This window comes from Chanodichthys erythropterus, chromosome 13, assembly GCF_024489055.1.
Source record: "Chanodichthys erythropterus isolate Z2021 chromosome 13, ASM2448905v1, whole genome shotgun sequence".
Lineage (NCBI taxonomy): Eukaryota > Metazoa > Chordata > Actinopteri > Cypriniformes > Xenocyprididae > Chanodichthys > Chanodichthys erythropterus.
In genome coordinates this window covers 13,553,236-13,578,805 of record NC_090233.1, presented here as the reverse complement: position 1 = coordinate 13,578,805, position 25,570 = coordinate 13,553,236, and the positions used below count along the sequence as shown (strand labels likewise).

The 25,570-nt window shown below is 35.4% G+C and overlaps 1 protein-coding gene across 2 annotated transcripts; it reads left to right on the top strand.

Annotated features, from left to right (window-relative positions):
* The first annotated feature begins 679 nt into the window (after positions 1–679).
* LOC137034670 (CD48 antigen-like) lies at positions 680–25,260 on the top strand. Of its 2 annotated transcripts, XM_067407786.1 has the most exons (5): positions 680–965; positions 7,977–8,306; positions 8,778–9,113; positions 13,527–13,652; positions 18,141–25,260. In XM_067407786.1, the coding sequence occupies exons 1-5, from the start codon at positions 920–922 to the stop codon at positions 18,224–18,226; spliced, it is 924 nt and encodes a 307-aa protein (XP_067263887.1). In that variant the 5' UTR covers positions 680–919; the 3' UTR covers positions 18,227–25,260. The 2 variants fall into 2 exon arrangements, with proteins under 2 accessions (XP_067263887.1, XP_067263888.1); XM_067407787.1 differs by lacking the exon at positions 13,527–13,652.
* Positions 25,261–25,570: the final 310 nt, after the last annotated feature.

Here is a 25,570-nt window from a genome sequence, read left to right as displayed (position 1 = left end):
ATTCTCAATTTCTTTATTTGCATTGCACTGTAGTTGTACCATCATATGTATTACCATAAAGGATCCATCAGTTATCTTTGTTGTTGTATGTTTTTGGAGTATCTATCTGTATCATTTTAGTGCTATAAAATACAGAAAGCAGCCCGTGTGATTTGTATTTGATGATTTGTTTAATTTTATCAATGGTGGTCAATTCTAAGCTCAAAAAAAGCTAAAATTGCGTTAAAGACAGAAAATCCCTTTTTTACAATAAGAAAACTTTATTTAATTTAATGTGAAAATTAAATTATATCTCAGTATGGGCGTTTTCACAATTCTTATGCAAGAATAAAGCAGTCAAATACATGACAAGCCTGAGCTTTGACTATTTCTTAATTAAAATAAATATTTTATATGTCTAACTATAGAGATCTTAAGTAACTAGAACTTTTTGTACACCACGTACATTATAAACCACTGAAATTGGTTGATAAATGTAAACGTTATTTTTGTTTTTATCCAGAAAAACTGCAGCTCGTCCGTTTACTTGTGTTTGTTAACAGCGCAGTCTTGCCCCGCACAATATGGCGGACTCGTTGACGTATCGCAGCAACAGTCCAAAGGGGCCAATAGGGCGTCTAGTGTTTATTATATGTCTATGCTTCAGACAGGAAGTAGAAGCATTTTGCACATGCGCAGAACAAATCGTGTTTCCTGTACGAATCCAGTAGTGACTTATTTTGTTTGTCAGAATTATCGTTGTGTTTATTTAACTTGTTAATTTGTTTTTAGACTTTCTATTGCGTTTATAATTTGTTTTGTTTTCGGAATTGTTATTTGTTTTGCGCTTCTCGGCCTCCGACCTGTTGGGAAGCGAGACAGGCCACACGCGCCCACTTCTTTCAGGATTATAGTATATACGGAATATCGAAACAACAATATGAAGAACACTTTAAAAATCATTCTGTCTTTATTTTTAATGTGCGGTAAGTGTGATTTCTGTTCATTTTGGTTTTCGTTTTGAACTGGCTTCTCTTAGGCATGTAGCCTATTCATTATTATATTTGTGTAATATTCATCCAGATGAATCCTTAATCACTTATTTTTGCAATTGCTTGTTTGTTTCCTTCATTTCATTCAAGGAATATACGCCTTTTAAAGCGTCAAAACTACATAATTCAAACCAGCATTTATAAATATGCATCCTGACGCAAAAACATTTGGGATTAATGGATTTCGGTTGTTTGATGGGAATTTAAAACGTTGAATGATGATGATAATAATGACGGCTTTTAGTTTGGTGGTAAATCAATTTAAAGTAATTTATGAGTTCATTTTTAAGAATATATGTTTACCCAAACCATCTTGCAGTAGAGCTGGGCCCTCATTTATCAACGGTGCATACGGACAGATTTGTGCGTAAGAACAGTTTCACGCAAAGGGTCTCATTCATGAAACATTCGTAAATATACGAGTAAATATGTGAGTGATTTGCACGTAAAGAGGCCTTCCCGAAAACTCTTCTCCTGATTCACAAATACTTCGTAAACGTCAGAAGTGATAGTGAAATGTGTGTGTGTGTTAATGAATTCCAATCAGTAGTTAATGGGACGCGCGTGCACGCTCATTCTCAATTACCATAAATCCTGCCCATTAAATCCGACTGACAACTATATATGGGCATCATATTATGACACCAAACAAAGGATTTTGGCCATTTTATAGGAAACAATTTCCATAACAATTAAGGAGCCATTAGTTTGCCCAGCCCTATTGAAATCAATTAATTATTTGATTAAAGTGCTCCATTTGCAGATGCTATTACTGGCTCTCACAATAAAAGTAAAAAGAAAAAACGTATGTAATTACTATATATAATATTTTGTTCAAAATGCTGTATAAATATGTACCTTATTAAGGTGAATTCAAATGCAGCCTTATTAATGAGCAAAACGTTCGGATGTTAAACGCACTATTTACGCGTGGCTGGGAGCAGGTGTAGATTTCTTTCGTACCAACTAACATTTGGAAAATACGAACATTTTAATGAATCCGAAAATTTACGCCAGAACCACTTTACACACGATTTACACACAAATTCGTTCTGCTCGTCTTTCATGAATGAGACCCAAAGTGTGGCATTCATCAACTTGTACTTATACGTAGAATTGTGTGTAAATAAAAGCACACCTCTGAGCATACTTATGCAGGGAATCTAGTGGTAGAATAGCGACACTACACATACAATGCATTTAAAGGTGCTAAAGAGGATGTTTTGTTTTATACATTTTTGCAATATTACTTGAAACTGTCTTTACTAACTGATAAAAGACTATTTATTAGGTGCACTGAAAGGAATAATATTAATATACATCATCTGTGCACGAGGTAGGGCCTTTCCACACTCCACAGGCGCCGCATGCAATGTTTTTGTCAGGAGTAGGGCTGCACGATTAATCACATGTGATTGTCATGCGTGTCTCATCAGTGAAGCCGGTTCTGTGATTAGCGGTAAATGTCCATCACCTGCTTTCAAGCTACGCAATATCGCGTTCATAATCGCAGATGAATCTCCTTCGATTATGAACGTGATATTGCGTAGCTTGTCCACGAACTACGGCTCTGTAGGCGTTTCTCAATGTCAAGGATACTTCCTTGGCAGGACTGGTCCTTCCAAGTCACTTCCTTCAGAGTCTAGGAGAGGCTCCTCTTTAGCATTCAGAGAACACGTAAATGGAACAGACTAGCAAGTGCACGTCATTGCGTCATTACCCCCCGATAAACAGCTGCTTTTTTTCTACCTTTACAGTCTGTTTTCTACACGGAGACGTATGAACGCCTCCGTTTGTTCCTTGGTCCCTGTTAAAAAATACGAGAAAGCTATGAATAACGCTGTGAATGGTATAAATGGTATAATATTAACGTTAAATTACTTTAGACAACTTAACTAGTTATTTATAAAGGATGCCGGTGATGGCAAACAAGCTAACAGGTCCGGTTCAGTTAGCCATCAATAACGTAATTTGTATTTGTATAACAATACGGTAGTAATTTGTACTGGCATTTAAACGTTAAACTTTATTTATCTGACATATTTACTACTGTTATAACAAATGTTTGGTAACGTAAATATACTTACATTTGAAAGCATATTGCCCGCTAACGTCCAACATTTTTTTAAAACATTTTTGAACAAGATTGCAAAGCTGCACGCATAGGATTGTGGGTGATTTGAGAGCGCGAAGAGCGCGAAGGATACACATATGCATCCTTTCCTGTGTATGGGATATTTTTCGAACGAAGGACTCAGTCCTTGTTTGAAATTCCGAGGATCCTCGACATTGGAACAGTCCTTTGACGGATGTCGATGAAGTAGCATCCTCGAAATTCTGGCTTCCGAGGATCCTTCCTTGACTTTGAGAAATGCCTTGTATATTAAGTGCCCTTCCATTTGAAAGCAGGTGATGGACATTTACCGCTAATCACAGAACCGGCTTTACTGATGAGACACGCATGACAATCACATGCAATTAATCGTGCAGCCCTAGTCAGGAGACAGAGCGACACAGCGAATGCCGGTGGTAAACACTCGTGTTCCAATACTCGTGCACGAGTTTTGGGAGGCGTTCCTTTGAAATGAGCTGTGAAGGAGGGGGGTTGTTCTTACGCATGCGCTCATTTAAACTCAGTAACAGTCTTTGGATTCTCAGTTGACGAAAAAATCCTCTCTATCACCTTTAAGAGTGTCACAGTATGCATTAAGTAATCCACATGTCCTGTGTTTCCTTTAATTATAAAACACTCAATTTATCATTTGTCTAGTTTTACACACAATGCGTAATTGGTGTCAAACCCTACACTGTAAAAAAAAAAAAAAAAAAAAAAAAAAAAGTAAATACTACAGAAAATGAAACAAATGTAAGTTATTTAGTAGTACTCAATTTAAGCTTGTAGAAATTAAAGCATAAATATCAACATTATAAAATTAAGTAAAACTACTCAACTTTTCTGATACGGGTGTTCCCATCATGCACTGGGCCTTGAATAATTAATGAGGTCAATTTTTTGCTGTTTTCCAGCTGTATTTACACTGTTTTATCATTGCTTTTGTGGTTAGGTTTAGTAACTTGCCATTTTGTGACATTTGGTGTTCATTATCTACTCAAAATGCCACAATCACACTCATTACCGTCATTGTGTGTTGTGTACCAAGTATTGAGGTCTCTGTGTTCAAGTGTAGATTTAATTCTAATAAGTTGATATGGTGTCTACACAATATCTATTGTATTACTTGCTTAGATGTTTCTAAGTTAAGCATACACATTAAAAGCATGGTTTCATTCAGTGTTATATTGTTTGTGTAAAATGTATTGCAAAAGATTTTTCAACTAAATAGAAATTACTCAACTTTTTACTGGTCAAGTTAAAATTACTTATAATTTTACTTATCTTAGCTAAGTAGAGTAACTTAAATCCATATTTGAAATTTACTTAAATAGTCTATGGGTCTCATTCATGAAACATTCGTAAATATACGAGTAAATATGCGAGTGATTTGCGCGTAAAGAGACCGTCCCGAAAACTCTTCTCCTGATTCACAAATACTTCGTAAACGTCAGAAGTGATAGTGAAATGTGTGTGTGTGTTAATGAATTCCAATCAGTCGTAAATGGGACGCGCGTGCACGCTCATTCTCAATTACCATAAATCCCGCCCATTAAATCTGACTGACAACTATATATGGGCATCATATTATGACACCAAACGAAGGATTTTGGACATTTTATAGGAAACAATTTCCATAACAAATAAGGGGTCATTAGTTTGCCCAGCCCTATTGAAATCAATTAATTATTTGATTAAAGTGCTCCATTTGCAGATGCTATTACTGGCTCTCACAATAAAAGTAAAAAGAAAAAACGTATGTAATTACTATATATAATATTTTTTCAAAATGCTGTAAATATGTACCTTATTAAGGTGAATTCAAATGCAGCCTTATTAATGACCAAAACATTCGGATGTTAAACGCACTATTTACGCGTGGCTGGGAGCAGGTGTAGATTTCTTTCGTACCAACTAACATTTGGAAAATACTAATATTTAATGAATCCGAAAATTTACGCCAGAACCACTTTACACATGATTTACACAAAAATTCGTTCTGCTCGTGTTTCATGAATGAGACCCAATGTGTGTAAAAACTTGCAAAAGAAAAATTAGGTAAACTTTATCTTTATTTTATTTTATCTTGAGTTATTGGAAGACTTGGCAAACAATGCGCTCCACAGAGAGCGCGTTTTCAGAGATTGTGCTGATCTGCTTGGTGAGAGCACAGAGTGGTCTCTTTGCCATTATTGCGGTGAGGAAAAAACACAATCACGCGATTTTTAAAGGGAAGTGTTGTCACCATATATGGTTCATTGGAGGCGTTTCCGAATGCTAATGACTGTGAATGTGAAAGAGCATGGTACTTGCGTACATGTGGGATTTATCAACAATGATTGCTTACTCATGTGCATAAGAACTGAGTGTGCACGTTTGATAAATGCGGATTTTCTTGTACTTAGGCACATTCTAAATTTCATTCGTTGGACAAAATATAGAACCTTTTCTATGCACTGTTGATAAATGAGGGCCCTGGTGTTCCCAAACTGGAGTAGCCTACGTGGGTAGCACTCACTATATATAATGTATACAGTATAACACTCATATTAAATAGAGCACCCCAGTATCCCCTTAGATATAAAAAGGACATTTTAACAATATTTAACTGGAATTGTCTTATTAACAGACATTGTGCTTTTTTATTCCAAAACATTACAATCTTTCCAAACTATTTAACAGTGTAGGTACCCCTACAGGCATGATCAACACAGGATTGATATATAACCCTGAGCAATAAATTACATGTCTGATATTTATGCTACTATCACTTATGTGTATAGTTTAAGATTAATAGCTGCATGGTAATGATGGCACTTGTGGTATAACTTTAATATATATATATATATATATATATATATATATATATATATATATATATATATATATATATATATATATATATAATATTTAAATTTTTTTTTTGGTCATTTCTGTAAAATGTTAAGTGTTGGATTTGAAAACAATAGTTGCCTGATTATACTATCTTTACTCATAAGCAACATTAAGAGCTGCAGAATTTTGTGAGTGTTTCACGTTTTTAATTGATATGTTTGCTCATATATTTTAATGCAAGAACCACACAAATATCGTTTAAGTAAATTTACAGTTTATCTATACGTTACATGTTTAAAAAAAAAAAAAAAATTAATGTGTGTTGTAAAGTGTTTCCCATTTGATATGTCCTCCATGTTCTAAATAATACTTCATGACACAGAGTTTGAGAAGATTTAATGTTAATGGATACACTTTAGTTAATTGTTTACTTCAACAATACTACAACTATACAAGTTTTTTGCATTATTTAATAATATAACATATATTAATAAATGTGTAACATGTAAAGTGTTTCCCATTTGACTGTAGCCTATATTTGATTGTATTATTTCTTTCATGTTCAAATTGTTACAAATAATACTTAGATTATGTAACGTAGGCTATTTAATGTCAAATAAAAATAACAATTTTTTAAAAAAGCCTTGATCAATTGAAACAAGTGTTTCTCTGTATGAAAACAAATAGGATATTTAAAAAAAAAAACATTTTTAAAATAATAGGTTTAAAACATTTAAACTGCTCATAATAAAATAAAAACAAGCAAACAACAAATGAATAAGTTTTATTAATTATTTATTTAATATTAACACGATAAATATCTGACAAATGCAAAAAAAAAAAATCTTTAATGATAAAATATTAAAACTTGAACAGATTCAATAGCCTATAGCAGATAAACACTTAATATAAATATAAATAAATAAATAAATATAAATTCGTTCACCACATCACGACAGAAATATCATACACTCACCGTATACACCTTCTGTTGTTAAATGTCTCATTGCTAAATGCATGGTTACACATTTATTAATACATTTTCAAAATTATATGGTTAAAAGTATTTGTTTATACAAATTAGTTTGTCTAATGAACTAACAAAACATGGTTTGTATTGTCCATTAACATTGTAATTAAATATCCTCATTGTACATCATGATATCTTATGCATATTATATGAACAGAAAAGTGACTTTATGTAAAAGTATTGTTGTTAAATATTGTAGACATCGATCCGATCAAAATCCATGTAAAAACAACTTATATTTAACAAAAGAAAATGACATGTAGCCTATGGGTAGCGCAAATATGACTGTTAAGCCCCGCCCCTCACTTCCGTTCTGTGGCTGCGGTTCTGAAACTGCGGTGCTGCAGGTCTGCAGCTGGATACTTTTGACCCTTTGACATCATAGATAACCACTTTGAAAATCCTGTCATTTGCTGGGTCTGGGGTCAATTAAAGCTTTTATTGGACTAACAAGGAAGTTTTCAGCTCTAAAACTTACAGGATATTCTTATAGTATGATGACCTCTTATGTCAAAAGCTCAAGGAAAATCTGATTTCTCAGTTCATCACCGCTTTAAATGAGAGTTAGTTATTTTGCCTCACAATCATGTGGTCTTTTGCAGGTATCTGAATGATGTCACATCCTGTCACATGATATTGACCACATGATTTGATCCAAAATAGTCCTTTATATTGGTTACTTAGTCTGAATGGCATCAATGAAATTCATTTTTCCGGACATTCTTTCTCATAACAAAGCAACGACTTCACACATCATTTTAATACCATTTTGCACTATGTTGATATATGATATGTAATCTTGCCAGAATAAAAAGCTATATGTATTTATTAAATGTAAGATGTTTTAGAAAAATTGTTTAAAAGTCTGAACTGATTTCAGTTACTATACAGTAGGTCTGTTCACTAACATGATCAGCAGTGTTCAATGAGTTTAATCTCTGAGAAACTGTTTCTCTTTCTTCTCCAGTTGTGATTGGTGTTGAGGAGGACAGACTGAAGTCAGTGTCAGTGATGGAGGGAGACTCTGTCACTCTAAACATTGATTCTACTAAAATACAGGGAATTATTCTCATACAGTGGAGGTTTGGAGGTTCAGGTGCAGTCATTGCTGAAACTGTAAAGAATGAGATCTCATACCTCTATCACACTGACATATTCAAAGGCAGACTGCAGGTGGATCATCAGACTGGATCTCTGACCATCAAGAACATGAGAAGTAAACACTCTGGACTTTATAAACTACAGATCAACCACAGCACTGGATCCTCATATATGGCATTCAATGTTACAGTCTATGGTGAGAACACATTTATTATTTGAATAATTTAGATGTTATTACGTTTGTTTTTATTTTATGAATTAAAATATTCCAAAAGTGCAACAAGCAAATATTAATTATGTATGGACCCTGTCTGCTGAATGATTTAATGTAAATCTAGCTCATCCTTAGATTCTAGATCCATGATATTTTCTCTCATTCCCTCTTTATTAAGTTGCACTTTTGTTCAGCAGTCTCACAATATCAAAGTCATGTTCTGAATACAGATTTAGAAAGAAATCCATAAGATGTGACTTAAATTTTACGTGCAGTTTGGCCTGGAAGATGATTAATAGTTCCAAAACAAACCAAAACAGGAGCAATTATTTTATAAATGTAAAAAAAAATATGTATTTATTATGCAGTGAACCTAGGCAAACACCTGATCTGATGTTCAGTTCTGCCAGTAACAATATGTTTATTCTCTGTCTGTGAATCTGTGTCTTGCAGACTCTCCACCCGTCATTGATTTTGAAATGAAGAGCGTTATGGAGGGAGATTCTCTCACTCTTCCTACTGATGTTACTGAACCACACGGAGATGAGCTGATAGTGTGGAGGTTTGGAGATGATGGAAAACTCATAGCTAAATACGATATAGAGACCAACAGCGCAAAATTATATGATGATGCTGATGAGATATTCAGAGACCGACTGCAGCTGAATGATCATACTGGATCTCTGACCATCACAAACACCAGAGCCACAGACTCTGGACTTTATACAGTGAAGATCAGCAGCAGCAGCAAAGAGACACTATACAAGAGATTCAATGTCACCGCCAGTGGTGAGTAACTCAAGTTATTGTTTTTATTATGATTATTTATTTTCTTTCAGAATGCAAAACTGCTCTATTTAGCTGAAACACCGTTATATGCATTACAATGCATGACACCTGTAAATAGCCCTGTGATAAATACTGGCTGTTGTCAAGTTTCTGATAAAATGTTAACTGTTAAAAAACATTATGATACAATAGGTGTGTATTTATAATGGGGAAGCACACAGTTTTTGACCATGCAAGAACATGCTGAACCACGAACTACGTGTATGAACGTTCAAGACCGTATAGGATCATACTGACCGTGCTTACTGGAATATAATGAGTTGGACTTTTATTGGTGCAATGATGAGTGGGCTGTGTGTATTTTGTACAACGTTTGCAACTGCTTATCACTTAAAGAAGCACCGCAATTTTAATATTGTCTTCTGTTTGTTCATGCCCACTTGAACACTTGAGCCAATGCAGGAAATACGTCATGTAAGTAGACAAGTGGTCAAGTGCAAAGGCCACAAGTGTGGGTATTTGGACAGGGCACAAGTCAAATGCCCTTTACAAAAAAAAAAAAAAAAAAGTAAAACAACGACATTGAACGATTTTGAGGAAAAAATAGCAATGGCAATTTATTTAAATAGCACAATTAAAAACAACCTACATTGTCCAATGTACTTTACAATAGCTAAAAACACAGAAAATACAAAAAGTAAAAAGATAAATTAAGCAATAAAACCCATACACAAAGAATTGTAGAAAAATACCATAAAATACACTAAAATTAGTGCTTCATAATATAACAATAAAATACAATGTAAGGGTGCTTCATGTATTATATGCTTTGTCAAACAAATATGTTTCTAACTTAGGTTTAAAAACAGATAAAACAGATAAAGAAGAAGCAAGTCATTCCAGAGTCTAGGGCCAACTACAGAAAGAGCACGAAACGATAAAGAAATGGAAACATCTAAAATAGAATCATCGCCTTTAATCGCGTGTTGTGGCAATGCGTCTGGTTAGGACACGGTGAGTGGCGATCTCAGTAAAAATATCACTCAAAAATGAATATTTTTTGGTCTCAAATGCGACCATTTTAGGTGCATCGGGAGCCCTGCTAATGGAAAAATCAGTTTTATAGAGTATTTAACCATCAGTCCAGTAGGGTAGCAACAAACCCCTTTATGAGATTCTGAAAAGGCAGGAGGAATTGGCTACATATCTGGTACATTAAGTTCATCCGCACATCGTTCCAATCTTTGATGGTAATCCACTTTAATATGTACCATTCATTAAGAGTGTTTGAGTGCAGTGTTGAAGAAAAGACTCACAATAAAAGGCACTGCTTGTATTTTCTGGAACAATTCACGACAGGACAACCCAGAGTACTGGTTCAAAGTTGCTTACATCTTGATCCAGAAGTAGATTATTCATAAACTTCTGAAGGAGCAATTTGGTAATGAATTCAAGATTATAGCTGCATGGAAAAGGCTTTAAGTTGGCTATCACTAAGGACAGAGGATGCATAAGGTCTTCATGCATATTCATTGTTTTTGCATGCATGTTATAACATCATTGATTATATCTCCTGAAGTAAGAGCTTAAAGGGTTATTTCACCCAAAAATAAAATGTGTCATTTAATTACTCACCCTCGTGTCATTCCACACCTGTAAGATGGGCAAAAACAAAAAAAGAATGACTTGATTTCATCGAAAATATAATATAATATATGACAGAAATTTTATTTTTGGTTAAACTAACCCTTTTAACATGCCAAGTAATATGAGAACTGTGGTAATGAAGATACCTTTCAATTTGAGAGAACATTGGAAAGAAGAGCTTGTGAGATTATGGAGTTGAACCAAGGTAGAGCTAAATTCTCACACATTGTGGACTTCAACCAGATCCTGTATTTGGATGCAGTCAGAATTAGCAAACAAGTGCAGTTAGCAGGACATTCAAGGACATTCAAACAGTTTTGCTACAAATGTTGTGGAATGTTCACAGATCGAAATGATGTCAGATAGGTGAACAAACAGTCTTTATTGACTCCCAAAAATAAATATCAAATAAACTGCGTTGAAACACTACCCTATATAAATATTCTGTCAATCACTGGAATTACAGACAGGTGTTATGTATCATACACTTGACATCCTTAACACCGCTCTTCCCCACTGCAGACCTCATTTACCACACCCCTCTTGCCACTGTTGTGATGTTACATTTCCTCTTGGAACTGGATTAACAACTGAGAAACCATTCCGTGTACAAGGCCAGTGATAACACATCTTGCTTGTTCTGTAAAGACAATCATGTTTTAGAAAGGTGTGATGCTTTTAAGTAACAAATGAGAGTAACAATGAGAAAAGTTTGACTTTTGAAAAAGAAAAAGGAGTTTTTCAGCTGCTTGAAATCAGGTTGTTGACGAGTAAGGTTTTTAAGTGAAAAAAAACTAAGGAGATATAATTCATTTTGTAGTTTTATTAAGTGTTAATGTGATTATGTGGTTTTTATAATCAATTAACACTGCTTTTGTCATTTTTTACAAGATGGACAAAATTTGTCACCAAAAAAGTCATTCGGTTTAATCAAAGATTTGGTTTTACTGTATGACGATATTTTTAAACAATGCTAACATGCTGATATCTAGCTAGCTAGCAAAAGGACAATCAAACATTTTATATTTACTACAAGTTTTTAAATATTACAACATTTTCCATGTTTTATAGCGGTTGTAGCAAATGACCTGATGTTTCAGACATGTGTATGAGGAAGTGAAAACATGAATTTTTCAAATAGTTAAAAGAGAGTTTGTTACTTTGCTTCAGGACCATGTGGTCCTTTGCAGGTGTCTGAATGATGTCACACCCTGTCACATGATATTGACCACATGACTTTATCCAAAATGGTCCCTTTATATTGGTTACTCCGAATGACATCAATGAAATTTATTTTTCTGGACACTGTTTCTCATAACAAAGCACATAATTTTATGTTGATATATGATGTTATAAAATCATGCCAGAATAAAAAATATATACATTTATTACATTTTAAGATATTTTATCACTAATGATATGGCTGTATTGTCCTTTGGACGGTTAAACCGAATGACCTTTTGACACTTCAGAATCTTTAAAATACCTTTATATGCAGCAAAATATAATTAAAACCTTTTGGATTCAATAAAAGCGATCTAATTGTACTACCTTACATACTTTGGATGTTATATCTTTGTTTTTTATTATTATTATTAAGGCCAAAAAAATGACCCGTCATGTCATTGACTCAAATAAGGAATGTGACAACTGCCTTGTGTGTGAAGTTTGTAGTCAAACACATCCTTCAGTGTTTCATATTCATCATGAGACAGTTGTGGAGGACAAGGAGCAAAGGTGTATAGTGTCTGGAAAACCTCCTTGTCTCTCTCAGATTATTTCACATTGTTCAACGTTCCTAATACCCCTAGGCTGGGGAGTGACTTGACAGTCTTTATCATTACAGTATCAGATATTCACTCAGGTTATACACCGATCAGCCATAACATTATGAGCACCTTCCTAATATTGTGTTGGTCCCCCTTTTGCTGCCAGAACAGCCCTGACCCGTCGAGGCATGGACTCCTCTAGACCCCTGAAGGTGTGCTGTGGTATCTGACACCAAGATGTTAGCAGCAGATCCTTTAAGTCCTGTAAGTTGTGAGGTGGAGCCTCCATGGATTGGACTTGTTTGTTCAGCACATCCCACAGATGCTCCATTGGATTGAGATCTGGGGAATTTGGAGGCCAAATCAACACCTCAAACTCGTTGTTGCTGATGCTCACGTGTCCACTGTTGGCTCTTTCGGCGGTGGACAGGGGTCAGCATGGGCACCCTGACTGGTCTGCAGCTCCATATGCAACAAACTGATGCACTGTGTATTCTGACACCTTTCTATCAGAACCAGCATTAACTTCTTGAGCAATTTGAGCTACAGGAGCTCGTCTGTTGGATCGAACCACACGGGCCAGCCTTCGCTCCCCACGTTCATCAATGATCTTGGTCGCCCATGACCCTGTCGCCGGTTCACCACTGTTCCTTCTTTGGAGCACTTTTGATAGACTCTGACCACTGCAGACCGGGAACACACCACAAGAGCTGCAGTTTTGGAGATGCTCTGACCCAGTCGTCTAGCCATCACAATTTGGTCCTTGTCAAACTCGCTCAAATCCTTATGCTTGCTTACTTTGAGGACAAAATGTTCACTTGCTGCCTAATATATCCACCCACTAACAGGTGCCGTGATGAAGAGATGATCAGCGTTATTCACTTCACCTGTCAGTGTCATAATGTTATGCCTGATTGGTGAATAGTGCTGATGGTTATAGTGTTTGTTACAGATCAGACACATTCACACTAATGTCTGTCTGTCTTTATCATTACAGTATCAGGTCTGTCTTCAGGTGTTAAAGCAGGAATAGCTGTTGTTGTTCTGCTGGTGGTGATTTCAGCTGCAGCTGCTGTTGCTTTTTACTGTCGCCACAAGATCTTTAAACAAAAAAATCAACCGGGTAAGTATTACAGTCATCTGACACAGCAACAGAAAAATTAACTTTATTGTTGTACAATAGAGTTTAAATCTGTAAAGTGAGGACGTGACATCATAACATGGTCAAAGACAACTAGATCTTTTATTGAATCCAAAAGGTTTTAATTATATTTTGCTACATATAAAGGTATTTTAAAGATTCTGAAGTGTCTAAAGTTCATTCGGTTTAACCATCCAAAGGACAATACAACCATTTAATTTGTGATTAAAATATCTTAAAATGTAATAAATATAATGTTATAAAATCATGCCAGAATAAAAAATATATATATCAACAGTGCAAAATGGTATTAAAATTATGTGTAGAAGTCGTTGCTTTGTTATGAGAAAGAATGTCCAGAAAAATGAATTTCATTGATGTCATTCAGAGTAACCAATATAAAGGGACCATTTTGGATCAAGTCATGTGGTCAAATATCATGTGACAGGATGTGACATTATTCAGTGCCTACAAACATGGTCATGAAGCAAAGTAACTAACCCTGCATCCCAATGTGCAAACTATCCACCCTATCTGCCCTAAATAGTATTGAATATTACTAATGTCACATACTATTTAAGCGCTGCTTTTCCCCCACAATTTCAATTAGTCAGATAAACTGACCTGTACGAGTAATTCAGCACTTGCAGACAACAAAACAAAAGGAGCACCAGTGACTGAATGCGGGATAAAGCATAATAAAAACAGCAAGGTAAAATGTTCAGGCTCTTGGCCAAACCCTGCTTCATACCACAGTAAAATTAATAAAACGTAGCTCATCCATGAACATGATTTTGGCATTAGTCCCGTCGGATTACTTTCCATCGGCTCATTCCATCGCCGTGAACACTCATTCACAGCAACATCAAGCTACGCCTTTGTTGTAGTTTTGAGTGAACTGAAATACTAGACTTGAGATGTTGCTTCAGACCAGTAAAGATCAGGGGCCGTATTCACAAAACATCTTAAGGCTAAAAGTAGCTCCTAACTTGCTGATTTAGGAGAAACTCTTAAAAATAATGGCCGTGTCACTTCCTAATTTTAGGAGTCCTAAATTTTTGCTCTAAGAGTATTTCACAAAGCATTTTAGCGCTAAAAGTAGCTCCTAAATCTGTGAAACGTTAGGAGTAGTCAAGAGGACTCCTAAATCACTAAGACCAAATCACAAACAGTCCTAATCCACCCAAAGACACTGAACACCATTGAGGCAGTAGCGATTGAGCCTTAGGTGCTGAACCTTTTCTTTATAAATGCAATACATTTTGATTTATAGATTTGAATCTACGATGAATAAATACAAACAAATAAATAAATATTGTCCGATTACCTGTGGCAGTGGTTTTCATAAGTTCACATTTACAAATGATTGAATAGAGTTAAAAAAAAAAAAAAAAAAAAATATATATATATATATATATATATATATATATAAGCGTATTTGGTGTGCTGTCCAAGGGGATTGAGGGCTCCAAGCTTGAAATTTAGCCCAAACCCAAAGTTCTCCCCGTATCCCCAGCCGAGAGTGAGGAGCGGGTTGGCGGAGGGATGCAGAAAACTGTCGAAGTAACTATAGGCAACTCTCGTCTGTGTATTCCTTCTCTCGAGCTGATCAGAAAGACTGTTTGAATGTGTTTCTCCCAAACTTTGTTTATAAAACATAATTTGTCGCTTGAATTCTGCATTCTCTTGTGATAAAAACATCCAAGAGGTTGACAATTAACTGTATATATACTAGTTTAATTAGTGACACTTAGCCTACATTTTAAAGGCAGGGTAGGCAAAAAATGTATAAAAAAACTTTTTTTCAAAATTTGTTTAAACTTTATTTATATATCAATACATAATTAAAATGTAAGTACTCTGAAAAAGAAAGTATAAAAATCGAGTGTCTGTAGACCTCTCACGACTGTTTTAAAGACAGCTCATTATTTCCATTCACTCCACCCCCTCCCTTCTGGGCTCCTTCCAAAGCCACGCCCCCAAAACGCATGAACGCGCGACTCCGACCACTGAGCTGGAAGACGCATTATTTACCTGAGACGAGCGGAGAGGAAGGAGCACAGTGCATGTAGTGACATCATGTCAGAATCACATGTAATAAAAATAACTTTATAATTATGAAGATAAACTATTTTAGTACTCACTATCAAGCTAGCATATTGATATTGGTAAAGTTTAAAATATGTATTTTTTGATTCGCTAACGAGCTAGTTATCTATAAGGCAAAGCTAAAAACAGGTTGCATGATACACGTTTTTCCATTACCATCATTTACACTGTGATGAAGATGAATTTCGTCTAAGATTCATAACATATACGTTGTTCTACAGATAAACAGAGTAACATACACTCAAATATCAACTCACAACTGCATTGCAGACAAAATAATAACACACACATACAACAAAGTGTGTACGACACACACAGATACAAGATAAAGACATCAGTAAACATAGGTAGAGAATATAAAAACAAAACAAAGGCGAAAAAAACGTGCAGGTAAACTTACAGGTGAACATGGTAAAAGAGTTAGACAGAGGGTAAATATAGTTCTAAGAAAAGTTCCTAGATGCGGAGTAACGTTAGGCCTACTATCTGTTAAACATGTATTTAGTTATCTAAAGCAAAATTATGCACAATTCAACACTATAGCTATCATCTTGAGCTAGGCCTATAGATTATTTATCGTCTCTACTACGGCTCGCTAAGTAATGTTATGTTAGCTATATTACGCAGCTACGTGTGCTAATGACACATGCTTCATGAACAAATAAACAAAAAAATATGTATGATCAAAATACAAAAAGAAAGATTTACCTGTCCAGCAGAAATAAAGCCATCAAGGAGTCACTTTTCAGCCCCTTGAGTTCCCTCAGTTGAGAGGGAGTAAAATCTTTGCGTGGCAGGGGGAGCTGCCACTGGAGCTGCCGCGGTTATGCGCGCCTGCCTCGGGACCTGCCACTGTTATATGATGCATATATGATAAATGCCGATTGATGCATGCGTGCAAACTGTGCACAATCCTGCTCTCAGTTCTCGCCATCGCTGGAAAGCCACGCCGATATTAACTCGTTTTATTTCTTTGTTTATCCAAAGGCTTTTTGTTCATTGCCTTTTCTTGTACTGTTACTGTCTTCCTTTTTTTGCCTGGTTTGCCTTCACTAACTGCATAGGCCGGTACTGTGAATTTTGCTTGCTGTTTCTCTGCCATTGTTTTGGTATTCCTAGGATCGCGTGCCTCTTGAATTCCCCAAATCAAACGTGCGCGCGCAAGTGGGCAGGTCATGTGTGTCAAAAGGGTGGTTGCCATGGTTGCGAGAGAGTGACAGTCGCCTAAGCCAATCCTATGTTTCGTCCCGGATGGAAATAATGAGCTGTGTTAAATACAGATTAAACGGTCTAGAGTCACTCGATTTTTATACTCTTTTTATCAGAGTTCTTACATTTTAATTATGCATGGATATATATAGAAAGTTTAAACAAATTTCGAACAAAATTTTTTGCCTACCCTGCCTTTAAAACCTTTATGGCAACAATATGGTAACATTTTATTTTGACTATGGTAATATTTTTATTAAAAAAAGATTATTTGAATAATGCAACATTTGTATTTTAAAACCTTTATTTTAATATGGAATCATGACACCTCATTCTACAATATTTCTATGATTAAATCGCTGACTCCTCCCCATCAGCCAATCACTGTGTGGATACTCCATAGCAACGAGGTCAACCCCGCCCTTACTCTAAGCTTAAGACTTCAGTCTATTCCTTAGTAAAAGTTGGTTTCAGCAGCTTTGTGAATAGGTTTTAAGAGAAAACTCTTAGCTAAGAACTTTTACTGCTATTTAGGAGAACTCTTAGTGGTAAGATAAAATGTTTTGTGAATATGGCCCCTGAACAGTTGTACTTTATTTTAAGACCATATCATGTTACTGTTACTGATGTTGTAATGTCAGTTTTATTTCTGAGTAACTTTCTCTGTTTGCTCTCCAGGTAGGTATGTGGCTTCATTCAGTTTATTCAGTTCAGTTCAAACACCATTTTACACTCTGATCTGTTCATATAACCAACAAAATCCCCTCAACACAAGCTGCTGTAGTCAGAAATGAAAAGTGTTTGTCCTGAGAGGAATAGCATACTGGTGAATCTTTAAACTTTACATTTGAGCTTGTGTAACCCCTCCTGTTCGATCCACCCGCTCTAAACAGGACCGGCCTTCTTCCGTTACATTTGCATGTTCTGGAGTTCACAAATGAAATAAATGTCATGTTCATTTGTGAGAAACAAGATTGAACTTATAAAATCAGTCAAATGTGATGCTGACAATGTGTTATTTAAAAGATTTTGTATGTTGTATTTCTAATGGTAATTTGATGGTAAATTGTTGACATTTTAAAGTCTGCAACTTGATCTCCAGATCTTCTCTTTTTAATTTCTTTCTTTTTTTCTGTATTTCACATTCATCAGAAAACAAAGTGACGGAAGCAGAGACTTTAGAGATGCTGCCGAGTAATAAGGATGTGGATGGAGTGAATGGGCAGAAGACCAGTTGAAATAAGACACGCCCACCAGCATCAAGTACTGTGACAATCAAATTTAGTCTCACCTCAGACGTCACGTCTATGGGCCGTTGGATAAACGTCTGATGCGTATGGCCAAAGACTATAGAATAACACTTTGGTATGGCACACAAAATTCGTCCAAAGTAAGCTATATTTTTCAAGATGGTGCAGCAGTTTTAGTTATAATATCCAAGCAGTGCTGTCAGATTTTATGGTGTCTTAAGAGGCATATTCTCCAGCCTTTGTCATTGTAGTAAATCTGACGGACTTTTAGCCAATGCCAAGACAATCCAACCAGTGTTGGGTGTAATGCGTTACTAAGTTACTGTTTATTTTTAGGTAATTGTGTCTGCTCCTTTTAACATTTGTAAGACAGGGAAGTATTTTATCTCCTTTGCTTTTTAATGTTTATATGGATGATTTATTGAAGATGCTGAATAGTTGTGGAACAGATTGTATGGTTGGTAATACTATCATCAACCACTTGATGTACGTGGACGACTTGGTGATTTTCTGTCCATATATTGCTGGCCTTCAGCAGTTACTTAGACTTTGACATTAAATATAATGCAAAAAAGAGTAATATTATGATTGTTAGGAGTAGGGAGGACAGAAAACTGTCATTTCTTGACTTGTCTCTGTCTGGTGTTGTCATTAAAGGCAGGGTAGGTAAAAAATGTATAAAAAAACTTTTTTTCAAAATTTGTTTAAACTTTATTTATATATCAATACATAATTAAAATGTAAGTACTCTGAAAAAGAAAGTATAAAAATCGAGTGTCTGTAGACCTCTCACGACTGTTTTAAAGACAGCTCATTATTTCCATTCACTCCACCCCCTCCCTTCTGGGCTCCTTCCAAAGCCACGCCCCCAAAACGCATGAACGCGCGACTCCGACCACTGAGCTGGAAGACGCATTATTTACCTGAGACGAGCGGAGAGGAAGGAGCACAGTGCATGTAGTGACATCTTGTCAGAATCACATGTAATAAAAATAACTTTATAATTATGAAGATAAACAAACAAGATGTATTTTAGTACTCACTATCAAGCTAGCATATTGATATTGGTAAAGTTTAAAATATGTATTTTTTGATTCGCTAACGAGCTAGTTATCTATAAGGCAAAGCTAAAAACAGGTTGCATGATACACGTTTTTCCATTACCATCATTTACACTGTGATGAAGATGAATTTCGTCTAAGATTCATAACATATACGTTGTTCTACAGATAAACAGAGTAACATACACTCAAATATCAACTCACAACTGCATTGCAGACAAAATAATAACACACACATACAACAAAGTGTGTACGACACACACAGATACAAGATAAAGACATCAGTAAACATAGGTAGAGAATATAAAAACAAAACAAAGGCGAAAAAAACGTGCAGGTAAACTTACAGGTGAACATGGTAAAAGAGTTAGACAGAGGGTAAATATAGTTCTAAGAAAAGTTCCTAGATGCGGAGTAACGTTAGGCCTACTATCTGTTAAACATGTATTTAGTTATCTAAAGCAAAATTATGCACAATTCAACACTATAGCTATCATCTTGAGCTAGGCCTATAGATTATTTATCGTCTCTACTACGGCTCGCTAAGTAATGTTATGTTAGCTATATTACGCAGCTACGTGTGCTAATGACACATGCTTCATGAACAAATAAACAAAAAAATATGTATGATCAAAATACAAAAAGAAAGATTTACCTGTCCAGCAGAAATAAAGCCATCAAGGAGTCACTTTTCAGCCCCTTGAGTTCCCTCAGTTGAGAGGGAGTAAAATCTTTGCGTGGCAGGGGGAGCTGCCACTGGAGCTGCCGCGGTTATGCGCGCCTGCCTCGGGACCTGCCACTGTTATATGATGCATATATGATAAATGCCGATTGATGCATGCGTGCAAACTGTGCACAATCCTGCTCTCAGTTCTCGCCATCGCTGGAAAGCCACGCCGATATTAACTCGTGTTTTATTTCTTTGTTTATCCAAAGGCTTTTTGTTCATTGCCTTTTCTTGTACTGTTACTGTCTTCCTTTTTTTGCCTGGTTTGCCTTCACTAACTGCATAGGCCGGTACTGTGAATTTTGCTTGCTGTTTCTCTGCCATTGTTTTGGTATTCCTAGGATCGCGTGCCTCTTGAATTCCCCAAATCAAACGTGCGCGCGCAAGTGGGCAGGTCATGTGTGTCAAAAGGGTGGTTGCCATGGTTGCGAGAGAGTGACAGTCGCCTAAGCCAATCCTACGTTTCGTCCCGGATGGAAATAATGAGCTGTGTTAAATACAGATTAAACGGTCTAGAGTCACTCGATTTTTATACTCTTTTTATCAGAGTTCTTACATTTTAATTATGCATGGATATATATAGAAAGTTTAAACAAATTTGGAACAAAATTTTTTGCCTACCCTGCCTTTAAAGTATGTGATGAGGTTAAATACTTAGGACATTATATAAATGATGACTTGTCTGATGATAGGGACATTTACAGACTGTGTCATATGTTGTATGCACAAGCTAACATGTTAATTCGTAAATTTAGTATGTGCTCAGAATTTGCGAAGACAACACTTTTTAAAGCTTACTGGCATTTTAGCCTGCATGTAAATATATGATGTTTTTGGACTTAAAGTTTTTGTTTGATTGATTACAGTTACTTATGTACTTGCGTTACATACTGTAAATTAATTCAACAGTTCTGTTTAAATCGATACTGAATTTAAAATCTAAATTTGTCATCTAAAGGTAAAAGTGTTGCACCTAACAGTTCACCGGAAATGCCTTAACAACAACCAGGAAGTAACCGTGCAAATAGTCCATTGTCAAGAAGGGAAAAATTAGCTGTATAGACCAAAACCACTTTTTGTACCAGACTGTAAATCTGTGCAACTTTACATGGGGGAGATACAGATTTGACTTCCTTTTGGATGAGTCTCTGGTAACACATTTATTATAATGTAAAGACATGTTGTCTTTGTAAATCTTTGTAAATTCATTTGGTCCAATTAATTTATATTTTTATTCACAATACTGTAAATATGTTCATTCTGCCTAAACATGTTTATATTTTTTTATAAACTTTCTATTCTTAGATGCTATTTTTGCACTGTAAAAATTGAATGTAATTTTCACAGTAAAATGCTGTAAATATTAAAACTTTTATCAGTTATGTACATTGGGGTTTTATGTTACATCATCTGTTGTTTAATGAATGTTTATTGCATTATGTAAGTGTTGTGGGTTACCATGATGGTGTTTCGCGTTTGCGTGAATGACTCTGTGCACCTTCTTTATATTAGTATATACTTCAGTTCGTGGAAAAGCTACTTATGCTGAACTCTGGTATTCATGTGGCTTTTTCTTTCACCACCTGCATTATAATGTGGTTGTCAGTATGTTAAAGGTACAAAACAGATTTTAGTAGTAGTGAGCATTGTTGAATTTGTTTTACATTCCAATTTTCTTGTTTGTAAATTACAGTTTATACTGTAAAATGTACATTTCTGTAAATGTGTATACAGTTTTTCTGTATTTTTTTTTTTACAAAATTATTCTGGCAACCACAGCTTTAAAAACCATTATTTTGTAAAAACTATAGATTTGTATATTTATGTGTGCACTGTAAGCTTCAATGCCAAGGCAACATTTAGCAATAAAGTTCTTTCTGATTCTGAAATATATTTGTAACTTGAATTTTTTTTTTTTTTTCCAAAATACATGAATACTTTTGAAACCTCTTCAATGGAGTAAGATTTATTGTGCCTCCAGATTGTGTAGTTACAACATCTACCAGTAGGCCATGCTAACCTGAAGAGAAGAGAGAAAACAATACACCCATCCTCTAAAGCAGCATTTCCCAAACTGGGTGTTATGTAAAAACTCATTCAAACATTTTTAGATTGCTAAAATTTATAAAAAATCATTTACTATGTACCATCCAATCTCTGATGTCACCAATAACAACAAATAACACATTCAAATTTATAATAAAAATGTGATTCGTAAGAAAGGTTGGCGAAGGGTTGAATTTCGATTGGGGTTGCACATGATTTCATTCTCAGTGTGAACACACAAAGCCGCCTCTTTTCATGGTTTGTTGCACAGTCAAATACACACGAAAATATTGTTATATCCTATAAGTAGTGCTGTCAACGTTAATGCGATGGATTTATCTGTTTAATGCATTAAAAATATTTTAACGCAATTAACGCAGCATCCGTTTTTTCTATCATCGTTTGTCTAGCGTTACATTATATGATCACGCTCTTCTTCATGCAAATGCGTTTAAACCATTCAAGCATGACAAAACAAACGAGAATGTGCTGTGAATGTTCTGACAGACACGACGTACAGAAAGACGCGCCAGTATCGAGTTTTCTTTCGTGCTTGAACGAATAATAACATGCAAAATTATGCCAAAATGTCAGTTTTGTCTAGTATCCTCATAAGAGCAGTTAAATAAGTATTAAACTAACATAAAGAGTTGTGAGATAATGGGACGTGTGTCAAATACATGTCATGTGCTGCAGCCACCAATGCTGTCTATCATTAATGTTAATCAAAGAACAAAGGTAACAGAGAAAATTACTCACTGCTCTTGACTAAAGAACTTTTGTAGTTTTAATAAGGATTAACATATTTAATTTATAATTGATCTAGTGCAGACTGTTTGATAACTTCATTCAATTTCTGTATATTATTTCCTGCCACAGGTAGGCCTAAATATGACGTTATGGGTTTGTGAAGATTGTTTTACGTTCAATTAAATTAAGTTTTATTTTTTGGAGCCTAATAAATGCTAAAATGTATATCTTATAATTACACTGTAATGTTGATTGGCAATAATTAACGTTTAAAAAAAATCAATTTCATTTGTACATCAGTAGTATCAGTGATACTGGCCTTCATTCATAAAAAGATACTAATAAACAAGTATTTAATATATACTGTCTTTGCTGTTTCTACATTAATTTGGAGATTAACTGTGAAATTATTACATTATATTAACAAATTAAAAACAAGCTATCAAAATTATCCATATAAAGAAACAAATACACTGAGTGAGCAAACATTTAGGTGAGCAATATTTATATATGAATAAAAGCCTTAGTTAATATCTGTCATCAAAGTGATCTCTTGAGAAGAAATTACTGATTTACTAGACTTTTAATGGATGGACAAAAATTAGATAATATAAAAAATATCTATATGACAGCAGGCCTATAAGTTTTATCAATGTGTGAGAGTTGGCAGCCCTGATTTTGAATTTAGTTCAGTTCATTTTTTTTAACAGATGGTAGTTTATTATCTTGACATTAAGGACAACATTATGGAGGGAAGAATCTACCCATTTTAAACGTTGCAACAAACAGAAAAACATTGCCCATTTTATTGTTGAAAAGTGTTTGAGTATGAGGCTGCTCTGCTGGACCAATGGTTAAAGGCTCTGCAGTGAGCACCACTTATCTTTCACTCCCTATGATATCCCACAACCCGGTGCGTTCCATTCTGTGACAGTTGAGCGAAAACATAAAATGGTGTCTGAAAGTTGCGGTTGGTGGTCAGTTTGTGTGTAAATGACCAACTTTCACTTTTGATGCAAGTTCTACTGAGAAATTAGTATTGTGGTAATTAAAATTATATATATATATTTTTTTTTTTTAAATTATAATCAATATTAATTTAGGTTGCTCTATTTTGTCATCATTAAACCGTTAAGGTCCGTTCACACAGAGAACGATAGCTATAAAGTTAACGACATGGTTCTAAATATGAAAGAATAGCACTGTCCACATAACGTTGGGATCACTTTCAGAACGTTTTTTTTTTTCCCCAACACTGACAGCCAATCAGAATCCATTCTAATTGAAGGGCTCACACATTTAAAATGACATTGATGGCTTTTTCTGGACCTCTGCGATTAACTTCTAAACTGTTTGACAAGTCAAACCCCCTTTTCAAGGATAAAGAAAAATGGATATGTGGAAAAAAAATGTCATTCCCTCTGAATAAATTGTGAGAAGTATTAAGGATAAGATCATTATGGCAGCTAGCAAAAAGTATAATATAAAATGAACTCAGGTATCCAGTGCTAATTTTGATAACATTGTCTAGCTTCCTTTGGAGTTGCAGTGACTTTTTTTATTCTGCTTATATTGACTTCGTCAGCTGAATTCACTGTGAGATTAGATCGATTACACTAGCTACTCACTCAAAACATATCATGCTGAGGACATCTGCTGGATAAAGCTGTGTAAATGCAACAAGAACAGCAAAAACAAGTTATAGCTTAGAACAGACCATTGTCATTTGTTGCTGTGGACGCAAATATTATCGTTATAGTTATCTTTATAGTTCTTGGTGTGAACAGGCTTTATGCATATCCCGACATTCATCACAGTCAGGAACTCGATTTTGCGTCATGAAAACTTTCCAGTGTAAGTTAATTAGATGTAATAAAACAAAGTTGCACTTTTTATTGGTGCAGAGATTATATGCAGTTTGTAAAACGTTTGCAAATGAAGCACAACAATCGCACACTGGTCAAGTGTGTCCCTGCGAGTAAACAAGTCTTCACCCTCACTTGAACACTTTGGCCAAACTCTGTAAATACGTCACACAAGTGGTCAAGTGGGACAGGCCCTACGTCTTCAGGATTGCTTGAAAATTATGGGCTGCTGTGTTTGATTAGGGATGGAGCTAAACTCTTCAGGAGAGTGGCCCTTCAGGACTGAGTTTGGAGACCCCTGGTTTAGGGCATTTATGAACCCATCAGAGTGGAACACAGGGAATGTTCTAATGAAAACACGGAATGAATGCATTCAAAAGCATACGGAGTCTGTTCTCTAATCTCTTTCATGGTACTTTGAGGTCACACACTCATCGGTCGGTGCAGTGCCGCATTAAGTCAAACACACCTTTGAGTCTCTGAATCATTTAAGATATTTGTTCAAAACTGCTGATTCGTCCAGTAATAAAACTAGTGAAGTCTTTAGACGTGTTCGAGATGCATCAGCGCTGCACAGGCCGATCGGTGTATGACATCAAAGTACCACGAGAGCAACTGGAGAGCATACGACTCCTTATGACATGAAAGTATAGCAAGAGCGATTCAAAAGCATAAGGAGTCGTATGCTCTCCAGTTGCTCTCTGTTCGAGAGGCGTCGGCACTGCGCAGACCAATCGTCATATGACATGAAAGTATAGCAAGAGCGATTCAAAAGCATATGACGATTGGTCTGCGCAGTGCCGACGCCTCTCGAACAAGCCTTGAGTCACTGAATCATTCAAGAAATTTGTTCAAAAGTGCCAATTCATCCAGTAACGAAACA

What these genes read in the sequence shown, in the direction of transcription:
- LOC137034670 (XM_067407786.1), top strand. Translation starts at nt 920, where the DNA reads ATGAAGAACACTTTAAAAATCATTCTGTCTTTATTTTTAATGTGCG. An exon ending in GTCTTTATTTTTAATGTGCG is followed by an intron (nt 966 to 7,976) that starts GTAAGTGTGATT and finishes TTTCTTCTCCAG; the next exon opens with TTGTGATTGGTGTTGAGGAG. An exon ending in ATTCAATGTTACAGTCTATG is followed by an intron (nt 8,307 to 8,777) that starts GTGAGAACACAT and finishes TGTGTCTTGCAG; the next exon opens with ACTCTCCACCCGTCATTGAT.